Source organism: Xyrauchen texanus, chromosome 33, assembly GCF_025860055.1.
Source record: "Xyrauchen texanus isolate HMW12.3.18 chromosome 33, RBS_HiC_50CHRs, whole genome shotgun sequence".
In the NCBI taxonomy this organism is placed as follows: domain Eukaryota; kingdom Metazoa; phylum Chordata; class Actinopteri; order Cypriniformes; family Catostomidae; genus Xyrauchen; species Xyrauchen texanus.
The window spans coordinates 9,486,650-9,503,331 of record NC_068308.1 but is presented as its reverse complement, the minus strand read 5'-3'; the positions used below and the strand labels follow the sequence as shown (position 1 = coordinate 9,503,331).

Below are 16,682 nucleotides of genomic sequence, written 5' to 3'. Positions count from 1 at the left end.
GATATTCAATAGGCTATTTTTAACAATCATCTAATCTAAAGCATCACCATCACATCTGCATGTCAAAGTGTAGAACATTCTGAGAATGTCATTCAGCTGACTTTTTTTGTCTACAGAACAGGGTAAAGCTAATTTAAGTTTGTGTAAAGAAAAGGCAAGTGTATAGGTCTGTTTGTATATTTGTAAAAAAAAAAAAAAAATCTAATTTTGTATGGTAATTAATTAATTATGTAATGCTTTATTTATTTAAATTTAACAATCATTTAATAGAACTGGGTTGTATGTTAGTGTTCAAAAAAGAAAACTTTTCCTTTTCTCCTAGTATTGTGTATTTAGTTTTATTTTAAAACATCTTTGTCCACAGAAATTATATGTTTTTTTGTATTGTGGGCTAATTCCATGACTGCCATCTAATATATTGAATGGTGTGGAAAAGAAACTTTAATAAATAAACAGATGTTTATCGTGATTAAATTAATCACAAACAGTAGCCATTCATTTGTTCTCCGTGCACATGTCCATGTGCATGATACAAGATATTTGAGTCAGCACTCGGATCTATAAGTCGTCAAAATCAATCCATAATCACATACAATAAATTGTCTTTCAAGAATGTATACCTTGTCGTCAAGATTAACACAGGCTATCGAATTGGGGTAAACTCTGTCATGTGACACAACCTTTTTGCGTTAATGACAATTCTCTTGACAAAAAGTGTTTCCAAACCAGTTTTTCGTGACATTTGAAGTATCGACATAGAGTTTAGGTGCTAGAGTTAAACGGAAAAATATTATGTCCACACTTGTGAAATTTTAGGGATAATTTGCTAAAGCTTTATTTTGATGCGCTAAAAATTTTTTTGCAAAAATCCTTGGATGGAAACAGTTATTGAAGATTAGCATCAAATACCCATATTTTTTGCTCATATGGGTTCTTTTAACATGTAAATTTGCATCACGCATACGGTGCACATAGCGAACAGCAACTGTAGTATACTTTGTCATTAAGTATAAGCAATAGTAAGTGATGCCTGCCCTTATGTCTAATGATAGGAAGTTTCTAAAAGGACAAATTATTCAGTAATGTACTGTTCTTTAAAATCCACGATCCCGGATTCGGGATTTAAAATTACGTCAGTAATAATGTACTTCCAATTTTAAGTGTATGCGGAGGAGTTATGAGCTCATATCTGGTACCATTTAAAAGCTTAGAATGTCTACTTTCATGAGATATGCATCACTGGCATTTGTTTTACACTAAGTAACTTATTTACAATAAATTACATAGTTCCACCCATCAAAAGTCGTGTCATAATTATGTGCGTTTTTGAATACGCATATTTCTCATATCGCTCAAATATGACGCACATGTACAAACCATGTATCAAATGAAAGCTCTCATTGCCAGTAAGAAGTTCCAATAAGTCTTTTTATTGAGGTATAATCACATATCTAATACACTTCGAATGAATCATGAAGTATACAATCAACATTTGTAAACATACAAGTGAAATTATTGAATATTTGCCGTGCTACTCGCACTAGACAGCACAGTTAGCCACAAATGCTACATAATCCTTTACCTTAGGTTATTCTCTGCAAAATGAGCCGTTTTTCAGTGTTTTCTGTGGTTGTGTGCCCAAGTAATCCCTCGAGTGCAGAAACACCACAAAGTAATGTTATATGATATTCAACAATCCAGGAAAATATGTAAACATCCGATCCGGATAAAGCATATATTGCCGTAAAGCTTAGACCCTCTGCTTTCCGGCAATGTCTCTCAAGATCAAATAGACCAATCAGGGGCTGTGTTATTGCATCCAGACTGTGAAGTGATCACTAGGTAGGTTACGTGCGCAAAACACACAGACGCGTCTCACCAGAGCGCATATTTACCACTTTCAACAGTGTTTTATGTAATGACAAAGGGTTTTCTGTAAAATTACACTGGGATTTTGCATTTATAGCACTGTATATAGGTATGGGGAGACTTTAGATTTGGGTAGGCGGAAAGTACACCAAAAAAAGGTAATATTCCTCCCTTCAAATAAATTTAAATAGATATTAAACAAAACATGATATAGACAAAATTCCTTTTTCAGGTATTTGCTGACATCTAGTGGAAACAGCCAAAAATGTCTGCTTGCTGCTAGGGTTTACAGGGCTTGAGTTATACACTTTCAAAAATGAATTTATATAAAAAAAATCAAAAAGCGCCTCTTTTTTTAGGAGGGTTATTACTGTTCAGACAACATATATTTAATTTTTTTTTTTAATTTTTAGCAGTGTTTTATGCAACTTCAAAGGGTTTCCTGTAAAATGACACCAAAACTGTGTATTTAGGCCAAAGTATGTGGGAATGGGAAGCTTTTTAATTTGGGTAGGCCAAATCCAGGCGGAAATCCCCAAAAATGGCAAGGATCTTAAGAGGTTAATGAGGTACAGTTATGTTTACTTTGCATCAAACAACAATTTAGTAACCACTTGAGTTTGTCCCATACCATACCACCATACCAACTTTATTTGTTAAGCACTTTACAACAACCAAAGTTGACCAAAGTGCTGTACATAAAAATATAGAAAAATATACATAAACATATGTACAATTAATAACCATACAATAAAAACAAAGTAACAAATACAATCAAGTAAATAAAATCGAGTAAATAAAATCGACCTCTTACTAGGTGTTAAAAACCACAGAGAAAAGATGGGTTTTAAGAAGGGTTTTAAAAACAGATAAAGAAGAGGCCTGCTTTACATGCAAAGGCAGATCATTCCATAGTCTAGGGGCAGACACAGCAAAGGCACGGTCCCTCTGAGCTTACAGCTTAGTTTTAGGCATAGTCAGGAGCAGCTGATCATCTGACCTGAGAGCGCGGACAGGTTTATAAGAGTGTAGAAGCTCAGAGAGGTATGGCGGGCAAGACCATTTAAAGATTTAAAAGCAAATAACAGAATTTTAAAATGGATCCTAAATTGAATAGGCAGCCAATGTAATGAAGCTAAAATAGGGAAATGTGCTCATGTTTACGTGTGCCTGTTAAAAGACGTGCTGCTGCATTTTGTACCATCTGGAGACGGGTGATGGAGGACCCACTAACCCCCACATATAGGGAATTACAATAGTCCAGCCGTGTAGTTACAAAGGCGTGGATTGCAGTTTCAAAATGTTGTCTTGACAGAATTGGCTTTATTTTGGCCAGCTGCCTCAAATGAAAGAAGCTTGATTTGACAACAGCTTTGATGTGACTGTCAAATTTAAGCTCAGGGTCCACTTTAACTCCTAGATTTGTAATGTTAGATTTAATATAGGGTGCCAAGGAGCCCAGATCTACAGGCGGGGTCCCAGTGGTGCCTCCAAAAACCATCACTTCTATTTTTTTATCATTAAAATTTAAAAAGTTCAGAGCCATCCAGGCCTTTATGTCGTCGAGGCTATTGAGTAGTTGTCCAACAGAGTTATCATTTTTCTTTTTAAGGGGTACATAAATCTGACTGTCATCTGCATAACAGTGGAATGAAATGCCGTACTTTCTAAGTATGGAACCAAGTGGAAGCAAATACAAAGAGAAAAGTAGAGGGCCGAGGACTGAGCCCTGTGGGACCCCACACAAGAGAGGAGCAGTGGAGGATACAAATTCACCTATGCTGACACAAAAAGTTCGATCTGCTAAATATGACCTAAACCACTCCAGTGCCATGCCACTGATGCCCACCCACTGCCTTAAACGTGAAATCAATATCTCATGATCCACTGTGTCAAATGCAGCAGTTAGATCCAAAAGCACAAGGATAACACAGTCGCCAGAGTCAGTCGTTAAAAAGATATCATTAAAAACTCTTAAAAGAGCGGTTTCGGTGCTGTGCAAGGTTTTAAAGCCGGACTGGAAAACCTCTAGTATATTATGTTCTTCCAAAAAGACCAATAATTGACTGTGCACAATCTTCTCCAGGATTTTTGAAAGGAAGGGCAGTTTGGAAATAGGCCTGAAATTAGCAAGAACTGACGGATCCTGAGCAAGTTTTTTAATCAGAGGTTGAACCACTGCATGTTTCAAAATTTCAGGGACCACACCCGAGGTCAGACTACTGTTTATAAATGCAGCCACAGATGGTCCTACAGTGGGGAAAACCTCCTTAAATAGTCGAGGGGGAACAGCATCATTTGGAGAACCCGAGGGCTTCAAGTGACCAACTACCTCCTCTAAAAAAGAAAAAGTCACCGGCTCAAAATGATCAAAAACAACCGAGCAAGGGACAGAGATTGAAGGGTCTGAAGCTGAAGGTGCAATTTGAGACCTAATAGAAGTGACCTTATCAATAAAAAAGCAAAGGAAATTTTCACCCATAGCAGGGGATGCCTCCATACAAGCATTCTGTGGTGCATTTAAAAGTGAGTCAATGGTGTTAAACAAAACACGAGGCTTGCGACTATTTGCCAGAATAATATCTGTGAAATATTTTCTTTTGGCATCTTTCACAGTTTCCTGGAAATGACGCCAGCAATCCCTTAACATTTGAAGAGACACCTGCAGTTTGTCCTTCTTCCACTTGCGCTCAGCTGTACGGCACTCACGTCTGGCAGCATGAGTTATGTCATTTAACCAGGGCTCAGATTTAGTTTTTGGCTGCCTGGATTTTAATGGAGCCACAGTGTCTAAAACAGTTTGGCAGGTGGAGTGAAACCATGAGCTAAGCTCTTCTGTGTGCAATACAGACTCAGGGGTGATGGTGTTCTGACTGAAAGCAGCCGAGAACTGAGCAGCAGTGGAAGGGTTAATCATGCGACAGCGCCTTGCAGCAGCGCAAGGTTTAAATGTATGACAGGCAAGAGCAGTCTCAAATAATACCGGCATATGGTCAGAAAACACTGCGTCACATATCTCTAGATTAAGAACAGGCAAACCATATGATAAAACAAGATCAAGTGTGTGTCCATGTTCTTGTGTGGGTCCAGACACAGATTGCATGAATCAATGAGGTTTAGAAAACCCTTTGTCATTGGCTTATCAGGACAACACACATGAACATTAAAATCCCCAACAATAAGAACACGATCATATTTAGGCATGATTTCAGCCAGAAAATCAGAAAAATCATTTAAAAAGTCCTTATTGTACTTGGGGGGGGCCGATAGACCACGACACACAACACTGTGTGAGCGTGACCAATCTCAAATAAACTCAGCTCAAAGCTGCTGAAAGCGGATGACAGCAATATCTGCTTACATTTATAATGACTCTTATATACAGTCGCTATTCCTCCTCCTCGGCCAGATTTTCGCGGGGAGTTAAGGTAGCAGCAATCATGGTGTAAAAATTCTATGAAAGCGCTGGACTCACCATCACTCAGCCATGTCTCAGTAACACAGAGGAAATCCAGTCCTCGGACGTGAAAAAATCCTTTAAGACAAAAGTCTTATTTGCTAGAGATCTAGCATTTACCAGCCCAAACCTAGCAGGAACCGGCGGATCCAGGGCGCTGGATGTTCGTGAAACCCGACACAGAGACCGCAAGTTGCTGTGATTGACTCACGCCAGCGGGACGAGGAGAGCAGGGGCAGCGGGGCTGGAACACCTCTTCCGGCCGACGACAGGTATCAGCCAGGCGCCGACAGGGTCCAGCGAGGCCGAGGAATAACGAGGCTAGTCACGACTCCAAACTCAGTCCAAAAAGGCCTAGAACACCATGCAAGACGGGCCTTCAACCTCACCAGCCGGCCACTACGATTTCCCGGGCGGTGCGCTTTCTCGCGCTCACGCCGAGAAGGTGGAGCCGGGCATGCCAAAGGTGAGCCGGGAACCTCGCCAGGAGCGGGGGCAAGGTTTCACGTCCACCATCATCCAATTTTACTACATTTTCAGCAGAAAATCGCAAATCCAGTAGTGTTTGGCGATCATACACCAGCAGGGAATCGACATCCCGAGCAAAAAGCAAGACAAACTGCAAAAACACACACAGCAATGACAGTGACAGACGGCAAGCCACACACAATGGCGCCATCTTGAACTGCACCATATAATATAAAAAAAAAAAATGCATTACTACATCACAAGTCTTAGAGGATTGTCTCTTATTTCATTATCAGTTTAATGTATATGCATGGCACACTTTTTAAAATTAGGTAATTATTTAAAGATTCACTATGTTCTTGCATTACTCTTAAAGAGTATGAAATCATGAAAAATATCAAATGCAGAAGCTATAAAAATTATGTGAACCCTTTGGAATTTGCTGGAATCTGCAATAATTGGTCATAAAATGTGATCTCATCTTCATCAAAGTCACAAGGATAGCTAACAACACACAAACAATTATAATATTTCATGTCTTTATTGAACACAATCCATTAAACATTCATAGTGCTGTGGAAAATGTAAGTGAACCCTTGGATTTAATAACCGGTCGATTCTCCTTTTGCAGCAATAACCTTAACCAATGCGTTTCAGGTTGCTCCGGATTAGACCTGCACAACGTTCTGAAGGAATTTTGGACCATACCTCCCTGCAGAATTGCTTTAGCTCATCCACATTCTTAGATGTCAACAACAACGCTCAACAAGCCATGTGATAAGATGGCAGAGGAAACTGAAATTCGTCCTCCGCCACCCGGATTGAGATGAGTCACTACACCACCATGAGGACCTAGAGCGCATTGAGAAATGGGAATACCAAATTGGGGAGAAAAGGGGAGAAAAAAAAAGACATTACTCAATGACAAACTGAGGTTGCGCATTAAAAGATCGACCTTGGGATTTAATAATCGATATCAAGAGAACTTCAGCTGGAACACAGCCACTCTGAAATTATCCTATAGTGTATCTTCATAAACTTGGTAATTCATTTCTCCCTCGATGATGGCAAGCAATCCAGGCCCCAAAGCAGCCCCAAATCATGATGCTACTTCCACCATACCTCACCACATTCCAGCTATGTTTTCAGGCTGGTATGTGGTGCCCTTTTTATACTATATGTAGTGCTGCGTGTTGTTTCTAAACAAATTAGGAAGGTTCCGAAACCTTAATTTCATCAGTCCACAAACATTTTCCCAGTAGTGTTGTGAAGTGTCATGGTGGTCTTTGGCAAACTTCAGATGCACAGCTATGTTTTTTTGGAGAACTGCGGCTACTTTCATGGTGTCTTGCCATAAACACCACACCTGTTTAATATTTTCCATATAGCAGACTCATGAACAGAGATGTTAACCAGATCATATGATTCCTTCAAGTCTTTAGCTGTCAATCTGGTGTTCTTTTTGACCTAATTGAGAATTCTCTGGTGTGCCCTGTGAGTCATCTTGGCTGAACGGCCACTTATAGGAGAGTAGCCACAGTATTAAATCATCTCCATTTATAGACAGTTTGTGTAATTGTGGGCAGATGAATATCTATGCTCTTTGAGATAACTTTTTTAGCCCTTTCCAGCTTTATGCAAAGCAACACATCTTGATTGTAGGTCTTCTTAGATCTCTTTTATTTTTTGCCAGTCATGGTCCACATGAACTTATTTTGAATAGCAAATTCAAACTGTTTGACTTCTTTTTATGAGTCAAAGTAGATCTAACACACACACACCTCCAATCTCTTTTCATTAATTGGATGCCAGGCTTTCCAACTCCTGACTCTAACTGCGCTTGATGTTGATGTTATTAGCCTAGGGGCTATCATGATTTTTAAACCTACATTGTGAATGTTTAAATAATTTTTTCAAAATGTACAAGAACAATACATTATTTAATGTGTTGTTTGTTAAAACATATTGTGTTTGTTCATTATTGTAACTTATATGAAGATCAAACCAGATTTTAAGACACATTTATACATAAATGCAGGTATTTCCAAAGGGTTCACATACTTTTTCTTTCCACTGTATGAAATAATGAAGAATTTTAAATTAGATCAAAGCAAAGTTTTTTTCTCAGACTTGTCACACATTTTGATAAAGAGATTGTATATATGAGGATTTTATCAAGTCTGATTCCGATTCTATGTAACGTTTTTGGTTCCTTAGCAATTCCATGAACAAATAAGTGTTTTTTAGGAAGCAGCTCAACAAAGGAATAAAGTGCACTTTTGTTTAATTGTGTGCACACATAATGCTGTGCAGTGATTAATTTTTTTGTAATGCTGTGCCATGGGGTGAAAAATATTGTGTAATAATAATGGGTGATGATTAACATAATGCATTTATTTCTGATGATGAAGAATCAGCCTTCCGTGGGTGCTGTAATACTTTTTCTGGAACAGTCGAGTGTCTGTTGATTTGCTGTTATCCTCTTATTGATTAAATTATTTACAGCTCCCTATAGTGATATGTCATGGTATAAGTAATTTTATATCATGGTAATATTACATCACTATATTGATATTTTTGCTAGTAATGCATATTTTTGGATCATCCATTGTATTACATTTTTTTTTTTCTCTCTTTTTATTTGGAACTTGACGGAGACAAACTACATACTGAATTAATAAGGCAATTTGTGACTTTGCTTGGTAAACGTAAACTACTAAACTTTTTGGAGTGACCAGCTGTGAATATGTGTGCAACACATCATTGAAATTGACAGTAATTTATAACCTCTGCTGGTGACATCATCAGGATGCGCCGGTACCAGGAGCTGTAAATAGATGCGCCACAGGTGCATTGTCAAGTATTTTGTCTGAAGAGCAGTCCTGGGGCATCCTCAGTGCGGCAATGAGGCGCAGCATCTCGTTCCGCTTTTTCAGGGAACAGGGGTTACAGTTAAGTAACCCTATACGTTCCCTATCAAAAGTTACACTTTGATTCTGTGCTGATTTAGTGCTTTGGGAACGAGAATACCCACACCGCTGCACAGCGGATGTCTGTAGTTGTGCTCACAAGAGCGTGAGAGGTCTCAGAAATGAGCTTGTGATGTTGACTCAAGGACGTAAGAGCCCGAAGAGGCATGAACATCCAAACTATAATTACATTCTAGAACTACAATGCCCATCATGTACTGCATCTCCTCCCCGAAGTTTGTGAACTTTTACTCCTGATTTATCGCAATTTGGGGAAAGAAAATGTGTAAAAAAGCAACACGTCACTTATTTAAAAATAACTCAGATATTATGGTCTAAAATAAAAATAAAAATATTGTGTAACTTTACTCGTTACTCTAAAAAGTTATCTGATTATGTAATGTGCATTACTTATTATGTGTTACCCCAAACACTGGTCCTGCCACCCACTAATATCCATAAAAATATATCTTCAATGTTATACAGTGATATAATCTCTACTGGATGATACAGTATATTTGTACCGTCAAACATTATACAAATTCACCCAGTCCTAGTTTTTTGTTTTAATGAATCTGCTTTTAGTTTAGAGTATTTTTAATAATTATATTTGCCTACAAACACGTACACTTTATGAGACATGTAAACACAGCGTAGTTCTAGCGGGAAGACTAGCAACTGTACATTATCGCACCATTAGCTGGGTAAATCACATGTAAGCCGTTGCTTTATAAATCAGCTCACAAATGCTTTATAAGTCCGCTCACAATCTATCACATTGCTGTTTCAGTGTGATAACACGGCAACCTCCACCACCCCACCATCACAGGTTGAGTCCCGTCCTGCATGGGGGTAGGCTCCTCGCCCCTGCCTCCTATCTCCGGCAGGATATGATAGTTCAGAGTAAAACTTCTTCGGACCGCCAGACGCCAAAGAGAAACATTACTTTTCTGTTTTATATTCATCAAATAAATGTAATCATAAATCTCACTCAAGTCTGCAAGTCTTCCTGATAGAAACAATGTTCCCTGGCCTGATTATGTTTTACTTAAATAATATCAACTAGGTGCTGTCAAATATTGTCAAAAGATTGTGCTTGTGTGTGACTGACATGTAGTATTTGTGTTTCCACAGAGAAGACATCAGGACAGCTAACGTCATCGCCGCTGAGGCTGTAACCTGCCTCGTCATCGACAGAGAGTGAGTTTTTTGTGTGTGTGTGTGTGTGTGTGTACTGATGCTGTGTAATTTGATTAGTCTTTCATCTTTTTCACAGTGTGCACACCAAATTAGTGCAGCTAGTTTCTATTGACCTCTCATGACTTTCACTGCAGCAAGTTCATGCTAGTGTATGCCAGTTGAAGACCCCTTGAAATCAAATAAGCAGTTTTGTGGCTTTTGGTCCATTACTGTGTAGAACATCCAACAAAGGCAATTTTTTTTCATCTTCAATTAAATGCTCATTAGAATGAGATTGCCCTCCCCCTAATACCCCTTATCTTAATAGCAATAGCAAGTTGCAATTCATGGTTTATTGCTGTGATGTAAGCTAAAGCATATTAGCTTATTAAAAGAAGGGACAAGCCCTTCAAAATATTCCATCTAAACTTCAATAGGAAATTTGTCTGCACAGGAAAGAAAACTGTGCATGTCCAGCCATGTCATTGAGACTTTAACACAGGGAGCAAAACCTTTATTTTTTTTTGCAATTCTTAGCCTGGAAACTGCCAGAAAATAAACTATGTCTTTATTTTGAGTGGCATTGCATCTGACAGAGCAGTGGGGGTACAATGTCTTGCACAGCAGGGCTCAAATATCTCCTCACATCCCTGTAGACACCAGATACTCCAGAGACTTTGATTGTGCCTCGATCTAAAAAATCCCTATAATAAGAAACCCCTTATGCAGACTGACTTTCCATTTTACTGGAATAAATCACTAATTAGTTGCCTCTCAGTGAGAGATATGTCTATTGTAATGCTCATTAAAGATATGCTAGCTGACCTGTGAACAGTGGGAGATTTTAACCACCTATTCTTGTGTCTACAGTTTTAGCAGCCATGATTCTGAAAGTGTTTTTCAATTCTTTTTCTACAGAGATTTAAAAAAGTTATTCAATAAGAGTTCTAACCCATGAATCAAAATAACCAGCATTGAGATGAATCACAAACAAAATATTTAAATCAGAAAATGTTCAAGACTTTCTCTTTTCTTTTTTGAGTAAATGTACTACTCTTCCCATGAAGCAAATGACACAATCAAATCATAGATGATGTTACAATTAAAGTAATTTCTGTGTTAATACTGACATAATGGATTTGCAAATATAATTACTTTTCAAAATGTTTTCAAATATGTTTCCCAAACACCCTTTTTCTCTGCATATTAGGCTGGAATAGTAGATTTTTTTTAACATCCACAACACTGTACGCTTGAAAAGTTTATTGCAAAATATTCAAATGCATTCAAATATATAGCATAAGTAGTTTGAGAGTATAGAGAGGCATTCACAATGCTTCATCAGAGTGGGCAGTTGATGCTGAACTTATTTACCTTGATTTTAGTTCCTATGGTGACAGCGACTTCTCTGATTGGTGGATCCCACTTCAGGATTATGGGTACTTTAGTTTTTTTTACAGGGAATTCAGCATTTCAACATGTGAGTTTTCTACAGTCCTAGGGGGTGGGGGAGGGGTGTGCTTATATTGCATATTTATAATACAAAATACCTAAAATACCATAATAGAATAGTTCGCACTGGTTTTAAAATATATGTCTGTTATTGCACCAAATGTCAATGACAAATGACCATGGCAGAAAATATTCTAGAATGTCAAAATCTGTTAATTTAGCCAAACTTGAATATTCAACAGAATTGAATATTAGTAAAAAGCTGGACAATAATTAAATGGTTAAGTCATACCTTGGCTAAAAGCTTTTTGTCAGATGTTTTTGGTTTTTTTTAAAGGAAAAAAAGAAACAATGTCCGGTTCTGAGAGGTCCTCAGTGTGGTTGTGATGTTTCCAGCTGAACTGAATACAGGTTCAGAAGCAGTGTTTATCTCATCAACAAAATTACAGACAAAAATATATGGTGCTTGTGATAGTGGGGGTGTGGTTGAGCACCGATTTGTGAATGGAGAGTAAGACCGGGAGATGGGAACGGTAAAGATCATCACCATTGCAATGAAAGTTGGAGACATATTTAAGAGCGAGCCAGACGCCAGTGAGGCAGAGTGAGAGAGAGCTACCACACACACCGAGACTGTGTTAAGCTGAGTTCGCTGAAAAGCGTGATTATTGAGTGAAATGTAAAAAAATAAATACCGTTTGAGTTGGATTTACCATCTCCCGCTTCCTCCTTACAACCCCATTACGAAGTTTGTTACAGTTTGTTTTTAATGAGAAAGTGAAACAAAAATCCATCTTCCAAACCATGTATTTACTTTAACCAAATACACTTTGATAAATCTATAATAATGATATTATAAATATTTTAGAGTTGTCGGGATGGATTTTTTCATTCGCCTGTGCGTTTTGACGTCATATCCACACAGAGAAAATAAAATCTGGCTACTGTGGTGTGAATGTGGGAGTAGCTAAAGCTGAAAGTTTGTTGTCACAACTGTAGCATCTGGACCAATCAGACACACTATTATTCATTATTTAATGAATAAGCCAACAGGTGTCTCCAGACTGTAACTAGCAAGGGTCCAAGTAGGCCCAAGCCGACTCCTTTATGTCTGCTCCCCCACTGATCATTATCAAGCCTTTACACTGTCTTTGCTGCCATTGGACCAGCAAAGAGTGGACCCTCAGTGACATTCCAAGCGGGGGAAGTTAGCTGCTGCACGCCAGAGCAATCTTTCCCCCATAAGAAATGGACTCAAAGCCCAGAAAAACAGACTTTTCTTCACTAAATTATAGTCAAACTGTCCATAAATGAACATGTATATCCCCAGAACATTGTGTATAGGATCATTACTGTCTTGTAAAGTGTACTGTATCCTGTTTTATGCATGACTTCTGACAGGACTACCAGCTAATGTAAAATTATTTAGTATCGTGTGTCCTACCAAATGAATCCTTGTGTGACACCCTGCACTATGGAATACATATAATTCTGACAGCATTCATTGTATGCTTAGCTATATTAATCAGAGCATAAAGGGGCTTAAACTAACCCCAATCATGCAAATGAGTCAGCTTCCAAACAAAGGAACATTTCCCGCTTGGAAAGTGCACCTTTCTCATTGGTCAAGCCAGACTCGGGGAGGACCGCCATCAGAAGTTAAAAGACACGTCCCACCTCTTACTTTTTCTCTTTTCCCCTGGATCTTTCCCCTGACCCTCTGCTGCTGGTCGTGCTGACCATGAGGTTGTAGGCCAGCAGGCCTCAACACCTCAAGCCATGTGCAACTACCTGGACCATAGAGTCAATGAACACCAGAGTTCATCCTAAATTCTTCATTCATCATGGAAGAAATTGATTGCAACTTGAACACCATCGACTCGAGGAACCATCCAGACGGGCTCCTGCGACTGCATCCGGGCTATCTCAACAGCCAAGGCAATTGCAAGTATCGTACCAGTAGCTAACTGAACCTATGTTTAGTATAAGAGGTAAACCACATTGTAACAAAAGGTGCTTTGAAATTAAGAGCTCGATGGTTCTCTCAGATGGTCAAAATGACTCTTTTCATAACTGCATTTCCCCTATTCTGTCCCTTTCCCATGTATGAGTGTTTCATGTGTATGTTTTGTTGAGATTAGTTTTGTGGTTGTATTTTAGTTAAATAAACTTTTGTGTACATTCTTGCGAGTTGATCCTGGTCTGCTTGTAAATCAACATAAATTTAAATATTCGATCTCAGCTCCATGCTAAGGAAGAGTTATTTTTGTGTGGTCATGAAAAATATCCTTTCTGAGAATTGATAGACAAGCAATACTAAGTGTTTGCTGCATGAACAGATAAATTGATTGTAATGTTAATTCAGCTACCTCAAGTTGATTCTATTAACCGATCCAAATGTTCATCATTCATTTTAAGGGGTTAGGATTAATTATTCATGTTTCCCTTTTAATGATATGTTGATTGTGGTATATTTTGATAAATAATATCATCCCTGTTCCTAAAAGATTTCACTTCAAAGCAATACCGATGTGTGTAATATTTTTGTCAATAAGCCATGAGAATAATATTACTCCAATAAGAGAATTAATTATAATTCTCTTATTAAAGCTAATTCCCTACAGTAGAAATTGTGAGCTGATACAATGAGACGTTGTATTACGTAAACACAGTACAGCTAAGCTAATAGCATAAGACAACACCACCAAACTAACCAGTTAGTGAACTTTCAGTGAAACCCCTAAATATGCTACACAACGAATGAGCAAAATTTATCATGGATCATTCAAAACCACAAACATATAAGGAATTACCTGTTGTAAAAACAAATAAACCACGAACAAATCACGAACAGGCAAAAAGGGAGAGAAACAGAGTTTGTAATAAAAACCCAAATTAAACGACATGTCTGTCAGTGTGTAGTGAAATACAATAATTATACTGTAATCGGTGCAGAACTTTTCACTTGCTAGCACAGGTGGTTATTTTTATTTATAACGGCAATAATTTATATAAATAAATCCTTTAGTCCTAGTCTTTCCAAGGACATGTGAGTCTTGAAATTATGTTGACCACTGGTTGGTAACAATGACAATCTATAAATTAGTTACTACCATGGACTATTTGGCCAGAATATCCTGCAGTTATAAAAACTGTTCAACATTTGACCTTATCAGACTAGCAATCATTGTATCTAATTTTAACAAACGTTGCCTAACTTTTGTAACGTCATTTATTTCAAAAGTCAATGTTTCCAATAAGTAAATAAAACGGCATAAGATATGGCACTTATCTGCTCGGATGACATGTTTCAGATATTCGACTTTTCCTTTCTTTCATTATTTATTTGTCCATTCGCTCTGATAAGATGTCCTGGATTCATGTGTACACCGTTGCCTCGAACAACATTCATCCGCGCAGAGCCGAACCACAACCAAAAGAGGAAAAGAAGAAGAAAAACCTTGTTAAATAAAACCTTGTCAAATTATCCTGTCATAGTTTTTTTGGGATTGCACTGTCTGAACTGTAAGAGCTGAACAGATAAATTGAAGCGCTTATTGGGTTAATAAACTTTTTCAAATGCATCATATATATATGACCTAATCAGCTATATCAACAACCTAAATATAATATTACAACTTAAATTTGCACAGACAATGAAGCGAATGCACAACTGAGCATGTACTAAATTGTGCGTATCCACACAGACTATACATTGAATGCACAGCTGGACTTAAACAAGTTGTGTGCTAGATGTGCAACTCGCATTGTGAGTAGGCCGTTGCCGTAATAATGTGCTGTGTAGCGCAAAATTCAAAAAAAAAAAAGGTCTCTAAAAACTAAAAATGTATATGTTGGTATCATGAAGAATCGCCAACACAGTAACTAAGGATCTAATGCTTCACTATACTCACTCACTATACAGGCAAAGTCTTGTAATTTAATGCCTTTTATATTCACATCACCGTCGGTGGTAGTTCACCACTGCGGTTCCAATTTACTGCCATGGTTGTGTGGTTGTCATAAGTGATCCTAGCAGAATTCTTGTCTGCTCGACAATGTTATCTTTCATCCGCTCCATCAGGCATCATTTTTATTCTTTAAACTGACCACCAAATTTCATGCACAAGATTATATAACAGGAATACATCTGTCATAGATGAACGATACACCTATACTGCATTCAGAAACCTCTAAGATGTTAGGTAGAGTGACAGGAAGTTACATGTACATTGGATTCGTACAGAGTCATTATATGTACAACTCTATGTGAAACAGGTAACCTCAAACCATGATATTCATCCGGCAGAAGAGCATTGTCTAAGCAACTCACGTAGAATGTCCCCAGAGAGAGAGAGAGCCCAAAGCTCCATAGTGCAGCTTTAATGTCATTAACACTTTTATTGTCCATAAAATCGTCATTATGTCTTGGATTACTAGTGTCCTACGTGACCTTAGACAAAATTTTGTCAAAGACAAAAATGTCATTATGTTTCAAAGCCTGTAATTAATCATAATTATCCACTTTTAACTATAAATTATTTCCCCTGTTCATTTTCATTGTTTAATTAGAGTTAAAATAAAAATATGAAATAATCTGGAAATTCACTGGTGGATGAGTCAGAACCTGAAGGCCAGCAGCTGTAGTAATAATGCTACTACTGACTGCCACGCATGTCTAAATTTGTCTCTTATCCTGTGGCAACATGGGCAATAAAAAAGTTCTATGCTGTAATAAGGGACTAGGGATAATATTAAATACACTTTCTATGTATTGCACTAAGTGGTAACAAAAGGTTTAACCGCTGTCAAGCTATAACATAGTTAAGCGTAAGGTCTCCTTGTCTCACGGCACAAACTTCATGTCCATTTAGTTGGTTTTGGTTGGTTCTACAGGCTTTTTATATTGGCACTTTTATGTCCCAGGGGTCCATTTTTTCAGCCTAACATAATTCAAAATTTTCGTATGAAGGTCATATTTAAAAATCTCAGAAACTTTAAACCATGTCTTTAGAATTTATTTCTGCCATGTTCAAGCATCTTTTAAATATAGATTATACTGTTTTATACACGGGTGGGTCCAGTGATGGGGCCAGAAGTGTGTAATAAGTTTACACTTTGAATGTCAGGAATGTGATTGTGAAGATTATTTTGTTACCATAACACCACAGTCTAATTATTATCAAAAGAATCACAAAATAAAAATGATCTCTGTATGACAACAAAGCCAAAAGTTTTTTTGTCTGCTCTAACCACTGCTTTTGTAAGCCCCAAATAGCCACAAACTC

The 16,682-nt window shown here is 37.8% G+C and overlaps 1 protein-coding gene across 1 annotated transcript in view; it reads left to right on the top strand.

Moving 5' to 3' along the window:
- Window positions 1–16,682, top strand: part of LOC127627193 (cGMP-dependent protein kinase 1-like) — a 336,892-nt gene that overhangs the window by 275,863 nt on the left and 44,347 nt on the right. Inside the window, exon 8 of the mRNA XM_052103472.1 lies at window positions 9,898–9,963. Within this exon, the coding sequence (XP_051959432.1) occupies window positions 9,898–9,963 (66 nt within the window). The remainder of the gene's footprint in view (window positions 1–9,897; window positions 9,964–16,682) is intronic.